Source organism: Gasterosteus aculeatus, chromosome 2 (genome assembly GCF_964276395.1).
Source record: "Gasterosteus aculeatus chromosome 2, fGasAcu3.hap1.1, whole genome shotgun sequence".
In the NCBI taxonomy this organism is placed as follows: Eukaryota; Metazoa; Chordata; class Actinopteri; order Perciformes; family Gasterosteidae; genus Gasterosteus; species Gasterosteus aculeatus.
The window spans coordinates 9,764,123-9,779,329 of NC_135689.1; the positions used below are offsets into that span (position 1 = coordinate 9,764,123).

At 44.0% G+C, this 15,207-nt stretch overlaps 1 protein-coding gene and 1 long non-coding RNA gene across 11 annotated transcripts; both read left to right on the forward strand.

Moving 5' to 3' along the window:
* The first annotated feature begins 1,340 nt into the window (after positions 1-1,340).
* tead3a (TEA domain family member 3 a) lies at positions 1,341-13,405 on the forward strand. 9 transcript variants are annotated; one of them, XM_040193828.2, is made up of 14 exons: positions 1,354-1,670; positions 5,033-5,275; positions 7,709-7,773; positions 7,996-8,058; positions 8,168-8,230; positions 9,290-9,301; positions 9,725-9,835; positions 9,945-9,988; positions 10,103-10,164; positions 10,254-10,387; positions 10,479-10,649; positions 11,001-11,141; positions 11,243-11,395; positions 11,524-13,405. In XM_040193828.2, the coding sequence occupies exons 2-14, from the start codon at positions 5,269-5,271 to the stop codon at positions 11,635-11,637; spliced, it is 1,140 nt and encodes a 379-aa protein (XP_040049762.2). In that variant the 5' UTR covers positions 1,354-1,670; positions 5,033-5,268; the 3' UTR covers positions 11,638-13,405. The 9 variants fall into 9 exon arrangements, with proteins under 9 accessions (XP_040049767.2, XP_040049762.2, XP_040049763.2 ...); XM_078091086.1 differs by having other exon boundaries at positions 1,639-1,829; XM_040193829.2 differs by lacking the exon at positions 9,290-9,301.
* Positions 13,406-13,925: 520 nt separating this feature from the next.
* LOC144388813 (uncharacterized) lies at positions 13,926-14,722 on the forward strand. 2 transcript variants are annotated; one of them, XR_013453081.1, is made up of 3 exons: positions 13,926-14,045; positions 14,397-14,468; positions 14,551-14,722. It is a non-coding gene; the product is annotated as an uncharacterized LOC144388813 (long non-coding RNA). The 2 variants fall into 2 exon arrangements; XR_013453082.1 differs by lacking the exon at positions 14,397-14,468 and having other exon boundaries at positions 13,994-14,045; positions 14,527-14,722.
* The last annotated feature ends 485 nt before the right edge of the window (positions 14,723-15,207 follow it).

Below are 15,207 nucleotides of genomic sequence, written 5' to 3' on the forward strand. Positions count from 1 at the left end.
CTTTGTAACGGCTGGTGTGCATAAAGGCATGTTTGTACATGTTGGAAATCCACCTGATGTTAGGCAATCTGTCAGCTACTGTGCATTACATTTACATTGTTCATCAGCTGTCCAGAGCAGCAAGTGCATTCAACTACAACAAGATTCAAGTACAATTTCTTCAAGAAGGCCACTTCATCCATTTCATTTGTTCCAAAATAATTGTATTTACAATTATGAAATTTTGTATTGGTAGTTGACTACATGATGCAGTTTTTCCGAAATTCACAGATATTAAACCCAACAAAACATTTACCCCCCCCCCCCCCAAAGCTTCCCCATTGGTTGTTAATGTCATCTACTGTTTTATTTGTCAGTAGTATAAACATGAATGGTAATAATGCCCTCTAGTGGCCAAATGCAGGGATGACCTCATTCAGATGGGACGTGAAGTTGAAAACGGCATTTTCATTAAGGTGCGGAAAGCAAAAGCGAGTCTTAAATATATTGGATTGATGTTGGGACTTCAGCAACACGCCTCGCTGATCACCTCTGATCCAACTCTAACTGTTGGAAATAAATGTAACCTCGGCTCAGATATCAGAATGTCAGATATCAGAATGGAATCTCTACCATTAAACATTATGAGGGACGTGTTGAGAATCAGGGTGTTTATTAAATCTCTTTGATCGTCTCGTGACTTTCATCCAGAGCCCATAACATGTCCTTTTACAATAGAGTCACTGTTACATCTCGGCTGCATGAACAGGGCCTTTTCCTATTTACTCTCCTTCTTGTCAATATAGGAGAATAATACTGTAGGTGTTGTAAATCATTAACCAGGGCTTAGCCAAGCCTATCTAAATCCCTGAGCAGCTTTGTCAGCCCCCACCTGAGTATCCCAGCACGTCATCGTGCTGTATGTAGTTTCACAATATGTAATGTGTCATAAGAAGGAATTCCAAATAGATGTTTCTTCTGGTGAAAAGAATGTAAATATGTATTTACTACATGTATGGTTCATGGTTCACTGATATTGGTCGTATAAAGAAAGAAGGCATAACTCTTTTAAATGAATCTACCATGCCTATTGTCCAAATAAGTCATTGTGGAGGATAATCCCTCTTTCTAATTTTACCGAGAATCATTTTCAAGGGGCAGGATTTACTGCATGCTGATTTGATTAAACTCAATAATCTAGGAAGTACGCCTCAATATAAGCTAATAAAGCAACGTGTTATCAGCACGGACCTGTTGCGTGAAGCAGCGTTGTTGTTGTTGTTGTTGTAAACATTTGCAAAAGAACACTCTCATGTGCGCAGTAATAAAAAACAAAACCCCACCACCATCCTCGCCTGTCCCTCTTCCTCCTCCACCAGGAGTCCGGTGTCATGGGAGGAGTTTGCGTTGGGACACCCAAAAAACTTTTGCGTGTGCGCGTGTGTTCCGACGCCACGCCTCTGTGCGTGTTTTTTTTCTCCCTCCCTCCCCGCGCGTTGATTTCATACCAAACTCACACTTGGCATTCCGCCTTTTTTTTTTTTCCTCGTTGTACTGTCAAACACTGTTATTTGTAACGAGGGAATACTCGCGATCCATAAAGCCGCCGAACCGCTGTCGAATCTCTCCCCCCCCACCCGTGCTGAGGAGAGCGCGTGCCGGGCACCGCGGGCCGAGGGAGCCGTAGTAAGGTGAGAGTGCGCTCGCGGATCCTTCTTTGTTGTGTGCTCAAACTTTGGTGCCGCGGCAGCTGCTCCGCTCCGTGTGTGCTGGGAAGTTTTGGGATATTTGACATTTTTCGCATTTTCCCCGCTGCCGCTTCGCCGAATCCCAGCCTCTCGTGTTTAGCGGTGGGTTCCCCCTTTTTCTCATTCAACCGGCCGCTCGTCGCCGTGTTCGCTGGGCACTTTTTTTCAGCCGTCTCTCGGACTTAGTTTGGAGGTTTTTTTTCTTTTGGAGGTATTATTAGCTTTCGTGCTAACTAGCTAGCACGCCAGCTCGAGTGTGTTGTCGGGGGGGAAGAGTGCTCGTCTGTTAAAATATCCGCTCAAGTATCGAAAACCTCGCCGTTTCTTACACTTTGTGGGGTTTTACTGTTTTCTAACAACATCTGTGTCTAGTTTTTTTAAACACTTTTGGATCAAATGCGGATTTCTGCCAACTCACAGTTGGCCAGACGGCTTCGAGCCGTTGAGTGTGATTTGTTTTTTCTTCTCTCCTAGCTAGCCTCAACGTTACGTGCTAGCTGATAAAATTCCTTTCGTGTTTTTAAAAGTGTCCCCAAACACGTGAGACTGGTTTTACGGGCTCAACAGAAAACACCAGAGGAAGGAAGGAAAAAAACACCTTTTGTTCGTTTCCAGCACACACATCATGACTAAGAACTGACGTTAATCTTTAGACTCGTAACGAAGACAAAGTCGGATCGATGTGTTATCTTAAACCTACAGCCGTGTGAGGCAGTAGTAACTTTAGTAGTAGTAGTCAGCTGAGCTGGCCGTGTTAATATGAAAGTACTGTGACGAGTTGCTCATAATGTCACTCTTCCTATTGGAGCATAAAGGCAGGCCGTGATGTGCGTGTCTCTTGTCAATGTTAGCTGAGCTCATAGCTTTATTTAGCTCAATGCCTCGGCGGCTGTGCGCTGATCATCTGACCTTTAGGCCCACCGGGAGCTATATTGAAAGTGCTTAAGTTATGCCCTCGGTGCATAATGTCCTAACGTCGCATCACCACCACCGGTGAGCCGTGAGATGCCAAAATTGCAACGTGAGACCAATGTTGGCTAAAGCAACTTTTCCATAAAATCACCTTCAATCACTTTCTTATTCATTTAAATATGTGTGTACACTTTTGCTCTGAGCTTATTAAACCACATAAAGCAGGCTGGACTACAGAGGATTGCTTGACGTTGGTGTAATTCTGGAATCGGGCACTGAAAGGACAAACTTTGCTTGGTTGCTTTTAAAGTGGCTTTCCGTTGTACTTCTAGCCAGAGGTTTGAGTTCCTAGCTGTCTGGAACGTTGGGTAAGTGTGGACTTTGAGTAGTTAACTGCTAACGTTGAGTTTCTTTACGTTCTTTGATTGGGGAAAAATACAAACGATTTCGCAATAACTAAACTAGCAAAGATTTGTCGAAAGTCTGAAAATAATCCTGGCACCGCTGAGATTCTGTTGCCACGTGAGTTCTACTCTAAACATCGTGCAGATTAAAGCCCTCTTTTCTGCTTAAAACCGCGTTTTTTCCCCCAGCCGTTGCTATCTCCCGACCATCTTACAAGGGCCCCCCTGATCGCTATGGCAACAGCGCAGCCCCACCAGCAGTGATTCAAACTGGGAGGGCCCGAGCAGAGTGTCCAAGAAGCCCACCCCAGCTGGGGAAGCTCTCGCAGACCGCACTGATCCTCTGTGGTTGCTGTGTGGCAGGGACCATGCTCGCCACACTCTGGAAAACATTACACTGGGCAGCACTCACGTTGCATATGTTGTGCACGAGGTTGGAGGAGACTTGGAGCATCCTCCACAAAAAGAAAAAAAAACAGAAGCATGTTAAATTTCCTCATGTGGTACTTTATTTTTATTTTTTATGAAAATGACTATCTGCACTCGCCATCACTAATCGGTGTGACCACATTAGCTCGGTGAACTGGTGGTGTCTTCGTAGACCGTGGCTATTGTCTTCGCACACAAGCGCTTAACATTTTGCAATTTTGCGTGTGACGTCTTTAACCCCCCCCCTCCGATGCCAGGGCTATGAATACACCCTGTGTACACGGAGGCTGTAAACGTCGTCCGATGAATCTGATCTCTCGCTCTTGGTGGAGTGCGGGAAATCTGCCGTGGCTTTTGGCAGCTGCGAAATTAATCCTGGTCCCGTCTGTCGGTCGCCATTTGTCTGATTGAACAGCGCGTTTGACCACTCTTTTTTGAATTTATTGACCTGCCTGACGCCGGGCCTCGTTCAAAACTCTCAGGGTTGAATTAACTCTTATTTCCAGACACCAAAGAGTTGGGCTCTAAAGGCTCTAAATCATTTCCTTAACCTTGTGGTTGTTCTTTAATAAATCAAACTTCAATTGATAACCATCACTTGTGTGGTTCAGTTCAATGCTGTGTCTCCATTCACTACTTCTCTCTCTCCAAAAAACCCCAACATGAATCAAAATATGTCCAGTCAGGAGTTTAAACTTAACTGTATTTTAATGTTTTTTTACATTTTAAATTCTAGAAACACTCGTTGCATTTAAAATCAATGTTTTTTTTTTCATTGTATGACGGAATTATTATTTTATAGAGCTGCATCTTTGGTGGGTTGAAGATGCTAAAAAATCATTTTAACCATAACAATGTAGTTCGTTATTTCTTGTTGACAGACTACATAGCTTTAGGGGGTGTGGATTGCCGTAATTGCTGCATTTATTCCTTTAAACCTTGCTGATTGCAATGCCGTTCAATCTTAATTCAGCAGCTAGAAAAACAAACACTGCTCTCACATTGTGGTACATTTTTTGGTTATTACATTTAGCAAATGTATCAGTGAGACAGGGTTGTAAAAGAACAAAATAAAATACTGACGATCTTATGGGATCAAACATGAATATTTTCTTCGTAATAAATCACCTGTCCACTGGATTTGAACCCGTCTATCTCAACGAGGATATCCACAATAAACCTGTTTCCCGTTGTATAGGACTACAAACGTAATTGACAGCCATAGCCTTTAACGGTTTCATGTAGCTGTCTCATATTGTATTAAAAGTGTCAAATCAAAACATAAAAACACAGCGCTAACGCTAGATCAACTAGCCGGCTAGCTACAGCTAAAATATGCCGGCCACAGTTGTCATTTCAGCCGTGCAAATTGGCAGCACAATGGACAATCGCCCCTCAGCTTCCAAGAGGAACAGCTGGGCCGCTCATTCAGTCATCGGAGAGCAGCACTTGAGACTTTATTAATAAAGGAACCTATCTATAAATATAAAGGCTGCTCAGCCGGAAATTCAACAGTCGTGGCAAACATTTAAGATAAAGTATTTTCCTTTTGTGTTGCAGGTGTGTTGTGGTCACAAGCCGTCATCATTGCGTCGGAGTGGAGTTGCCGTGGCAGCCCCGATGGGGCGCAGGAGGACGGCGGCGATGGGGAAGGAGCGGGAGACGGGGCGGACCGCGGATTGGACGGTGACCCCGAAGGAGTGTGGAGCCCAGACATTGAGCAGAGCTTCCACGAGGCTCTGGCCATATACCCTCCCTGCGGCAGGAGGAAGATCATACTTTCTGACGAGGGGAAGATGTATGGTGAGGAAGACGACATTTCTGACCGCAACACCATGATTAACATCCATCCTGCCATCTTGTTCAGATGACTTCAAAACTGCAATAGATATTAACTTTCTCAGCAGTATTATTGGGGAGTGATGCTTGGTATACCGGTAGTGGAAAGAAGGCCTTAAATTGCTGTTGGTCTTCAATCAACTGTAATCAGTCAATTAACCACCAACAGTGACATTTTGAGGGATTGCGTTTTAACACATCATGACCCCCCCCCCCCCCCCCCCCTATCAGCCTTTTACAGGATGATCTAAAATATCAACTTTGACCGAAGGGTTTGGGATTTCCATGGATGTCCCTCTGAAGCCACTTTGGACATTTGGAAATTCAGAGGCTAGTGGATCATTCTTGTCCTCCTAGCTTTTACTCAGGTGATCTGCCTGCAGGTATTTTGGGAGGTGGCTGTTTAGCTGGAGGTCAAAGGACATCCGTTACTGACGGGATCAAAGGTTAGAGCAGGTTAAAATTACAGGGTAAGAATATAAAGAAGTTGCTTGATCGCTCATTCTTCTAGTCACTAATTGCTTTAAGACTAATTTGTTTTGGTCTATTGGGCCGCATGACCACTATTGTAATGTTACATATTACAATGTTACTGAGGGTCTGTTCACCATGAACAGCTTTTTTTACTGGTTCTGCTCAACGTGTAATAAGTAATGAAACCCCTATATCTAGCAACATATTGCTGAGTAAGCAATGTCCTTTAAATACTTGCATGTCCCTGATGCATATCAAGAACAAAGCCCAAATCTGATTTGTGATGTGATTGAATTTCTTTAATCAATTTTATTCAGTTTTGGTCAAATAAAAAAATCTTTCTTGCCCCTTTTTTGATAAAAATCTCATTCCTAATTTTATTTAAAAACTAAAAAGATCGATTCATGTAGTGATACGCTGATATCTGGGCACCAATGATTTAAAGTTATTATGACAGTGGTGCCGATATATTCAATTATCTTCTATCTTTTTATATTTGCACACATACTTTTTCACGTTTCAACAATTTATTGGTGCATTAAAATGAGTTTAGGTTTGAATTTTAATTCCTGTTTATTTTGCAAACCAAGTTGCTAGTGTGTGATTCATTCTATTTAATAATCCAATTAAATAACGCTGCAACAGATTGGTGCTCCACCCTGGTATCTCAAGTGGGGACGCTGCAATCTACACGTTGAACATATTGGAGAACTTTTTGAAGTATAGTTCCAACGCCATCCGTTTCCTAACCCATCCTCTAACGTCTTGTCACGGTGTCAATAACGCACGATAAACAACTTTATTCCGACTCCAGTAGTTTGGGCTTATCGGGACTAGGAAGGCTGCTGGAAGGAACACGTGTCCTTGTTTTGGGAATGGGAGCGCGCTGCCCGGTCAGATGAGTCAGACCCATCTGTTGATCTTGAGGAATTCTGAGCTGATGTGGCCACAGCATCGCACCGCTTCCCAGAAACCGGCGTTGTGATGTCGAGGGTGTGATGGAAAGATAAAAGCTTTTGGAAGCGGTGGCGTAAGGCTTCGTTGGGTTACTCTCTTAGCCTCCCTCCCTCTCTCTCTGTGACATCTGCAGCAGCAGGAGGGGGAGGGAGACACGCAGTTGCTCATTCAGAGACGGGCCGATCATCTGGTGTGGGCGGGAGCCGGGGGAGGAAGAGAAAGAAAGAGCTGATCGTGCACTCTGTGGCGACCGCACATTTGAAGCCTACACGAGTAGCCTCAAAATCTCTCACTCAAAGTGTGTTTGCATTAAACTTTCATGTTATTCTGGCTTCATTTCAAATGGGATGGCAGGCCGCTCTTTGTCTGCTTCATGCATGGATTGATTTCAGTACAAATCACAATCCCCAGACCACCGCAGATTACACTGTGACCCCTCAGGCTGACGCGTGTGGCGGGCTCATGGTTTTACGGGGTGTTGTCTGACAGTCTTCTACTTACGAAGATGCGAGATGGAGTGCAGCGTCGGAGCGCTCCGTCGTGGCGGCCTTGGCTCTTGCAGCACTTTTTTTTTTTTGTTTGTTTCAGTGATCAAATGAGATTGGCTGCACCAGATGTTAGAGTGGTAAAGGTTGAGAGGATAAAAAAAAAAAAACATCTGCCGACACGCCGCAGACAAAAAGCTTCATGGCACATTGTTGGAGCCAACAATTTGCTACAGAGTTTGACTTTGTTGTCAACAGTTATGGGGCCCGACACGCGTAATGTGACGGAGAGACGATCGGGTGTCTGGTCAAATTTGAGAGGCAGCGCTGTTAGGATGGGTTCCCTTTCCTTGCTTCGTCAGTGTCTTACTTCCTGACACCAAGCACACGTTGTGTTGGGTGTAACCAGGCTGTTCTGACGACAGAACGTGTCAGTGCTCCACTCTTGATTTATTGCATTCCATTGCTTTCTCAATTTCAGGTCGAAATGAGCTGATAGCTCGTTATATCAAGCTACGGACGGGGAAGACGCGCACTCGCAAACAGGTATGCACAGCTGCTGTTTACGACCACACTACGTGCATGTGGGTTTTTATTGAGGATCTGCCGTCTGCGCCTTTGCTTTGTTTTTGTATTTAGTTGTAAACAAATTATCTCCCCCCACCCCCCCCCCCCCCCTTTATCAAATGCTAATAAATGCACTGTGGCTATTTCAAATGGTTCGATCACCCTGTGTGTTTTTTCATGGGGGTAACCCTGCTTTCATAGGTGTCTAGTCACATTCAGGTTCTGGCGCGTAAGCGGGTACGAGAATACCAGACCAGCATCAAGGTGGGTGCCCGCTGAAACCACTCTCCCCTTCCCGCCGTAGTCACATCCCCTCTTCTTTTTCCTTTCCCTTTTCCTCCCATCCTCTGTCCTTCGTCCTGTCTTTCGTCAGGTCTCTAGCCACCTGCAAGTCTTGGCCAAGAGAAAGTCTCGTGAGATTCAGTCTAAGCTCAAGGTACACATGCTCACTGACTGTATGCCAGCCCGCTTCGCTCTGCATGCCGCCCAAATCCAGCTTCACGCGGACATTAAGTCACCACAGAAGTATTTGTCAGAGCTTACGGCAGAGTTCTGGTTGCATGCGGAGGTCTTGCTCACCGTTTGCACTACGAGGGCAGGGAAATGTAAATGACGATGCATGACTTATGCATTTTGTGCAGTGGCGATATCAGGATTCTTATGTAGGTATCTAAGGCAGGGCCACGGGAACCAATTGATGATTTCTACATGCACTTAAAAATTCAGGCATGATTAGTAACCCCACCATTAGGCACGGAGTTTAGTTGACGGCTGTGGGAATGTGGCCCGCTCAGGCTTTCTAAACACTGCTTTCAGTCAGCGTTTGATGTCATCTGGCGTTGCTCAGTGCAAAAAGATTTTGTGAAGGCATCAAGTGTATCACGATATGCGGAAAAGAGGCTGTTATTATGATGCATGGCATTAATGTTTAGCCTAGCTTAGTCCAGGAGGCCGTCTCTATTGACCTAAACATGTGCATGGCTCTAGTAATAAGCATAAATGCACACAGACATACAGGGAGTTTATATTGTGCCCCTCATCAATGTGCACATTATAGGAATTCTAAGATTTCTCTTTTAAATCATTTCTGATCTCCACGTTCTCACTCTTAAGATGTTTTCCTCAGTCTTTTATATCTTTTCCGTTTTTTTTTTAAGCGGTTTTCTTGTGGTTTTACTATTCACTGTAATAAACGTTTCTTGTGACATAATGCATTCAACTTGCTGCACTCCAATGCACATTTGGAGAACTGGCCCAGAAGTCTATTTCCTGACCACCGATTTATAGGACGTAGCTTGTTTTGTCAATGTCAAATATGATCTGTTTGAGCTTTCCGTAAGCGTGTTTGTCCAGGTAGGTGAGCGGAGTAGTCGTCTCCTAGAGTGTTCTGTACTGCGGAAGGTGCTTTTCCTCAATCACCTAGTAGTGAATCTGTGACCCTGCTGTTACTTTGAATGTACTGAAGTTAATTAATAACGTGTCTTTTTTGCCGTAGGCCATGAACTTGGTAAGTTTTGATCATACAACTACAATCTTCTGCTTCAGGCTTTTGTGCTTTGTGGTTGGCATCACATACCTGCTAGTCCACAATGCAGTTCTACTGCCGAACCCCAAACAACCTGCTCATTACCCTTTTTAGTGGCTTTAGATGGATACTGGTGACGGTCCAGTTAGCTCTCTTAGCCTTCTAGCTTGGTGCGCCCTCTGCCTTGGCATCCCTCTGTATCTGCTTTGCACTCCTGTCCTGTCTTCCCTCATAGTTACTGCATTGTGCTCAAGTACTCCGTAATATGTTGGCTGGCTTGCTGTCTAAAACCGGCCCTGCAGGTCTGCTGACTTTGGAATGTTTTACTGTCATTTTTTTTTTCTTCTTTTCTTTTACGGTGGCCCATTTTTTTGATTTGCGTGTCACTTTTCCTTTGTTGTCCAGGACCAGGTCTCCAAAGACAAGGCGTTACAGACAGTAGCCAACCTCTCATCAGCTCAGATTGTGTCCGCGAGTGTCATGAAACCCCAGACTCCGTTCCCCCCACCTGTCAGAGTGAGAGAGAGACACACACACACACGAGCGCAGCACACATACAGACACACATCTGTTATTCTCTACTGTAAAACTCTTTGAGTAATACAAGCCGTCCCCTTTCTTTCAGTTTTGGCCCGGCCCCATGCCAGGACAGCCTGGACAGTCTCAGGAGTAAGTTGAACATCGGTTGGTTTGGTTTCATTTAAAATTTGAGCGAGTGTTGCGCGGTTGCTCATTTTTTGGGGTTCCCTCTCTTCCCCTTTTTTTTTTTTCTTTTTTCCGCAGCATCAAGCCCTTTGCACAGTCACCATACACTACCCTACCAGCCCCTGTCCCAGCAGCTATCAGTAAGTGTGAACACAAACTCACTGGTTTGAGTAACTCGCGATGATTATGGGTAAGTTAACTGTCCTTGTCTGGTTTAAATGTTTGGCAGGCTACGAGCCCCTGCCTCCGCCGCGACCTGCAGCTATAGCAGCTCCTGTATGGCAAGACAGAACCATCGCCTCAGCAAAGCTCCGGCTCCTGGAATACTCTGCTTTTATGGAGATCCAGAGAGACCGGGAGATGGTAAAGACACCCAGACATTCATGTAATGCAACAAGCTATATATATATACACGCATTTATGTGTGTGTTCTATTATCCCTTCTTCCCTACAGTATAAACACCTCTTCGTACTCATTGGCCCATCAAACCCGGGCTACAGCGACCCCGTGTTGGAGTCCATAGATGTCAGGCAGATTTACGATAAGTTCTCTGAGAAGAAAGGAGGCCTGAAGGAGCTGTATGAGAAAGGGCCACGCAACGCATTCTTCCTCGTCAAGTTCTGGGTCAGTACAGAAAACCTTTTTGTCTTTTCGATAAGATCATTTTGTAACAACTACGCATAATAAATTACGCAACTCGGTTTACAATCTCCGGTTACAGCCTGCTCCAACACACCGGGGAGGCAAGCCAATGTGTTTACACAAGAAATGACTTCTCCCTCGGTAGTGGCTTTGTTCAGCAGTATTTTATTTAAAGGTACCCTGTAGAGTGTTTTTCGTAAACAAAAAAAAATTCCCTCACCAACAAAGACAGGGCGGATATATTTCCTTCCCGAGGCGCTGGAATAGACACACATAGGACGGGTGTGTCTGTTGTCGCTCACTCTCTGTCCATCCTTTTTGTGCTCGATGAAGGCCGACCTGAGCAGCGACATCGAGGAGGGCTCTGGTGTGTTCTACGGCGTGAGCAGCCAGTACAGCGGGACAGAAAACATCACCATCAGCGTCTCAACCAAGGTCTGCTCCTTCGGCAAACAGGTGGTGGAGAAGGTTGAGGTGAGAGTGTGAAACCGTCTTTACTTTTTTCTTCTGAGGAATCTCACATCCGCCATATTAATGCGGATAAATAACGCGCTGTGTGTGTTCCTCCCCTTCAGACGGAATATGCACACATGGAAGGGGGAAAGTATGTGTTCCGCATCAACCGTTCGCCCATGTGCGAATATATGATCAACTTCATCCACAAGCTCAAACACCTGCCCGAGAAATACATGATGAACAGCGTACTGGAGAACTTCACCATCTTACAGGTGTGTGTGCACGTCTTGTGCGTGCATCATCTGACACGTGTACCTCTTGCCTGCTGTTCTTTTGCATGTTTCATTATCAAATCCTGATCACACTGTGTTTTCTCGTTCTCCTCTCTTCCTCTCGCCAGGTGGTGTCCAACAGAGAAACTCAGGAGACTCTGCTGTGCATCGCCTTTGTGTTCGAAGTGTCCACCAGTGAACACGGTGCACAGTACCATGTCTATCGGCTAGTTAATGACTAGCAGCACGTTGGGTGCATGCAGAGACTCTCCAGACTTTTTGATACATAAAGCATAAACACTATTTCCAGTTTCAACACAGAGAATCGACACTCCTCTACTCTAAACACACTATTTTTAACAGACCAACAGTCACACTGTAGTCACACCTCTTTTCTAATGTTTATGCATTCATCATCGCTGCAAACTATGCACACATTTCCTAACATGCCGAGGCTGAAATGCAAATTTAAAATTCGTTTTAATAGATTTTGACCAAAATGTGGCGTAATCATCTGCACGTGTTGTAATTATATTCAATGTAATTATTCCGGTGAATTCCTGAATAATTTCATAATCACCCGGGGAAACTGATTGTGCACGCCTCTCGATATCCTTATCGGTGGAAGATTTTAATAATAAATTGAATTAACTGACCAGCATGTTTTTAAAAAAAGAAACCAGCAAAAGAGCCAAATTACACTTAAACCTGTTTATTATGTTATATTCGTCATATACTTTTATATACAATGACAATCTAGCTGTGGTGCACTGAAAATCCTCTTCTCCAAGTATATGCATTTACATCATCGGTGTGACTGATGTGAGACAAGTTTGAATATAGGTTGTCAATCAAACCATTTAACCAGTGTTAACATAACCCTTCCACAATGCCTCTTTCTTCTACAGTCTGTACACGCTGCACGCTAGCAATTGATTGAGCCTGTAATGGCGTATCATCCATCACGGCTCGGCGTGGAGGATCATTATACTCAAGCTGGTTTAATCCAAACTGTTCGCATCGTGTGGCAGAAGCAGTTTGAAAGAGTGCGCCTGTTCCCAGAATGCACTCCACCACTCGGTGACGACGTAAAAGTCGTATTTCTATTTGAAACCGGTCGTCAGAGTATAAAATGAGTGCTCCTATTTGCTGTAGCACGCTTCCCAGTGGTACAGTGTGTGCAGAGGGGGTGGAGATCGTTTGTTTAAATGTCAAAGAGTACTTGATTTTTGGAAAGAAAAACCGAAAGGTTCCCTGCTAGTTTCAGATTTAAGTTCAGCATTTTGAATGAAACAATTAGCTTTTTACTGTTCACTTACACAATACTGTTTTAGTCTAACTGCGTTGGTTCGCTGCAGTATTTCTACCTCTGCGTGAGTTGGGATAAGAATGTGCTTTGGTTCATAAAGCCTTAACCTGAGGAGCACTGATGTATAGGACGTGTACACTACACTTGTAATGGTACTGTTGTTTATAAGCCAAAACGAGCTCAATAGACTTGTTTTCTTTGTATTTTACCGGCACAGCTAGACGTTTTACTCTAAACCTGAGAAATGATGGGTGTTTAGGTTTTTATCTTTTTTGGTGTATGCAAAGTGATGTATGGTACAGACAACACTACGGTTACCCACAGTGCACTGGGAAATATTTTTGTCTGATATCACTAACAAATTATCCAGCTTACACTTGCCTTTTTTTCTGTTTCGGTCGATGTGATGCTCTTTGTTTCTGGTAAAAATTGTTACCAGCATTTTTTTATATAGTAAATGTTAATGGCCTGTATTACGCCCTCTTCTGGCAGGATTATCTTTGAACTATTATTATAAAAAGTAAAAGAAACTGCTTTAAAAAAAAAAAAATCTTTTCACCGTGTGGTCTGCTAGAATTTTGATCTGTATATTTTACCCATCAGTGTGCTCTGGTTGGCTGTATCCCATTTTCTTTTGTGGCCCGGTTAGCTCAGTGCCTTCATGCTGTACCAATAAAACCACATGGTGTTTGCAGAAGCAAGTTTTTGGAGTAAAACCGCTGCACGAGAGAGGAAATCATCCTCACAAAAAACATCTACATACGTATTGAAACTGTTCATTTATGGTTTGGCACAATTCCATCAACTGTCAAGTGAATAAAGTTGGCCTTGCATGTTACGTAATATTCTCAGTATTGGAAGAAGAAAATACAAGATTATAGCTTCTTTTTTTCCCCCCCAAGTAAAGATTTGATCACAGGTTGAGTTCCAGTACAAGTTACCACTGTGGTTGTGTAACTATTTTTAAAGTGGATTTCTGTTTTTGTCTCTGTAGACAAAAATAATAGTAGTAGTACTAGAAAAGGCCTGTGTGTAAAAAAAAAACAAAAAAAAAAAAGCATCTGATTGCTGACATCCAGTCCTCACCTGTGTCTTTGTCTACCATAAGTCAAAGTGTCTGCTGTGACAGTACGCACACCTTTACAGGGCATTTACTCACTTTCGGTCTTCACAAGTTTTAGCTTCCTGGCCAGTTTGACACTTTTGCCTTAAGATGAATTCCTCTTCCTGACACTGATCACGTCACAAAGGTTGCGATGCTCATTTGGCCGGCTAGATGGTGCCGTCGCCTCAAAGGAAGAGCTCATGCAAGATGAAAGCGACTGGGGAGGCTTCTCTCAGGTAAGACCTTCTCATTGCTAGTGTGTGAAAACAACTAAAGGCTCATTTTAATCACAATTCCTAGGCGTCGATGGGAAGAAAAGTACACCTGTTGCTATAAATGATTCCTATTGTCTGCTTGACATTTTGCCAGCACGAAAACGACCGTGTGCCTGTTTTACGCCGTATGTGCAACATTGGGGAACAACATAATAATTTGAAAAATCAAGGGAGGTTTAAGTGGCAGGCCTTTACTATCACAAACTGGAATACTGCGACTTGCACCATTTGGTATTCAGTCCCCTCTGCCGACAGAAGGATGACCGATACTCTGAGTACTTTTATTAACAAATTCTGTGCTTGGGATTCCAGGTGTCCTCAACGCACGTTTAGTTCCGCCGGGCCTCGTGAAACGATGACGTAGCGCTGACTAGCGCTGGACACGTAAGATACAGCTGTTCAGCTCCATTAATCCTCACGCTCGTGGTTCTTCTTTTGGCAGACGTGTGGTGTTATCTGTCTGCAGGACGGGTGAAACCGTGACAGACACACACAAACAAAGTCCTCATGCTGGGTGTGGTACTGTCTAAGCTTCCCAACATGGCTGTACTTCCCCTACAATGAGCCACGGAGGAGCACCGGCACAGGACTCGTTTCGTGAGGTGGACGCGGATAAAATCGGTCTTGAAAACGATGAACTACATGGGATTTGTGTTTTTTTTTCCTTCAAACAATGCTGCTTTTAGTCATCCATTTACGTTCAAGTGGATCAAACCAGTGTTCTCATGTTCCTCCTTCTCTCTCTGTGATAAAGACTCGGTAGGAATACAGTGTACGTGCGCCCAGGCTGCCTTGCGGTGTCATAGACACGCTCGGGTACATTACGCACGGCGCGCACTGCCTGCATGGCATCGGGTGGGGTTGAAGGTGTGGTGGGAAAGTGTCAACTGCAGAATCTGAGCCAATAATCCGGTTACACAGAGAACAAACTTGTATTATCTTTTTCTCCCTTCTCAGCTGTCCATCTTTACGTCCCTTCTTAAATGACCACAAAATGAATAAGTCATAAACATCAAGTATCAGCAAAAGGCCTTTAATAGTAATACCAATCAAAATAGAATAAAGAGTTTAAGCCTCAATGATATATTACAACATAAAATGTGTCCCTGTTGAAGAGTTTTGT

What these genes read in the sequence shown, in the direction of transcription:
- tead3a (XM_040193828.2), top strand. An exon ending in CCCTGTCCCAGCAGCTATCA is followed by an intron (nt 10,165 to 10,253) that starts GTAAGTGTGAAC and finishes AATGTTTGGCAG; the next exon opens with GCTACGAGCCCCTGCCTCCG. An exon ending in AGGTGGTGGAGAAGGTTGAG is followed by an intron (nt 11,142 to 11,242) that starts GTGAGAGTGTGA and finishes CCTCCCCTTCAG; the next exon opens with ACGGAATATGCACACATGGA.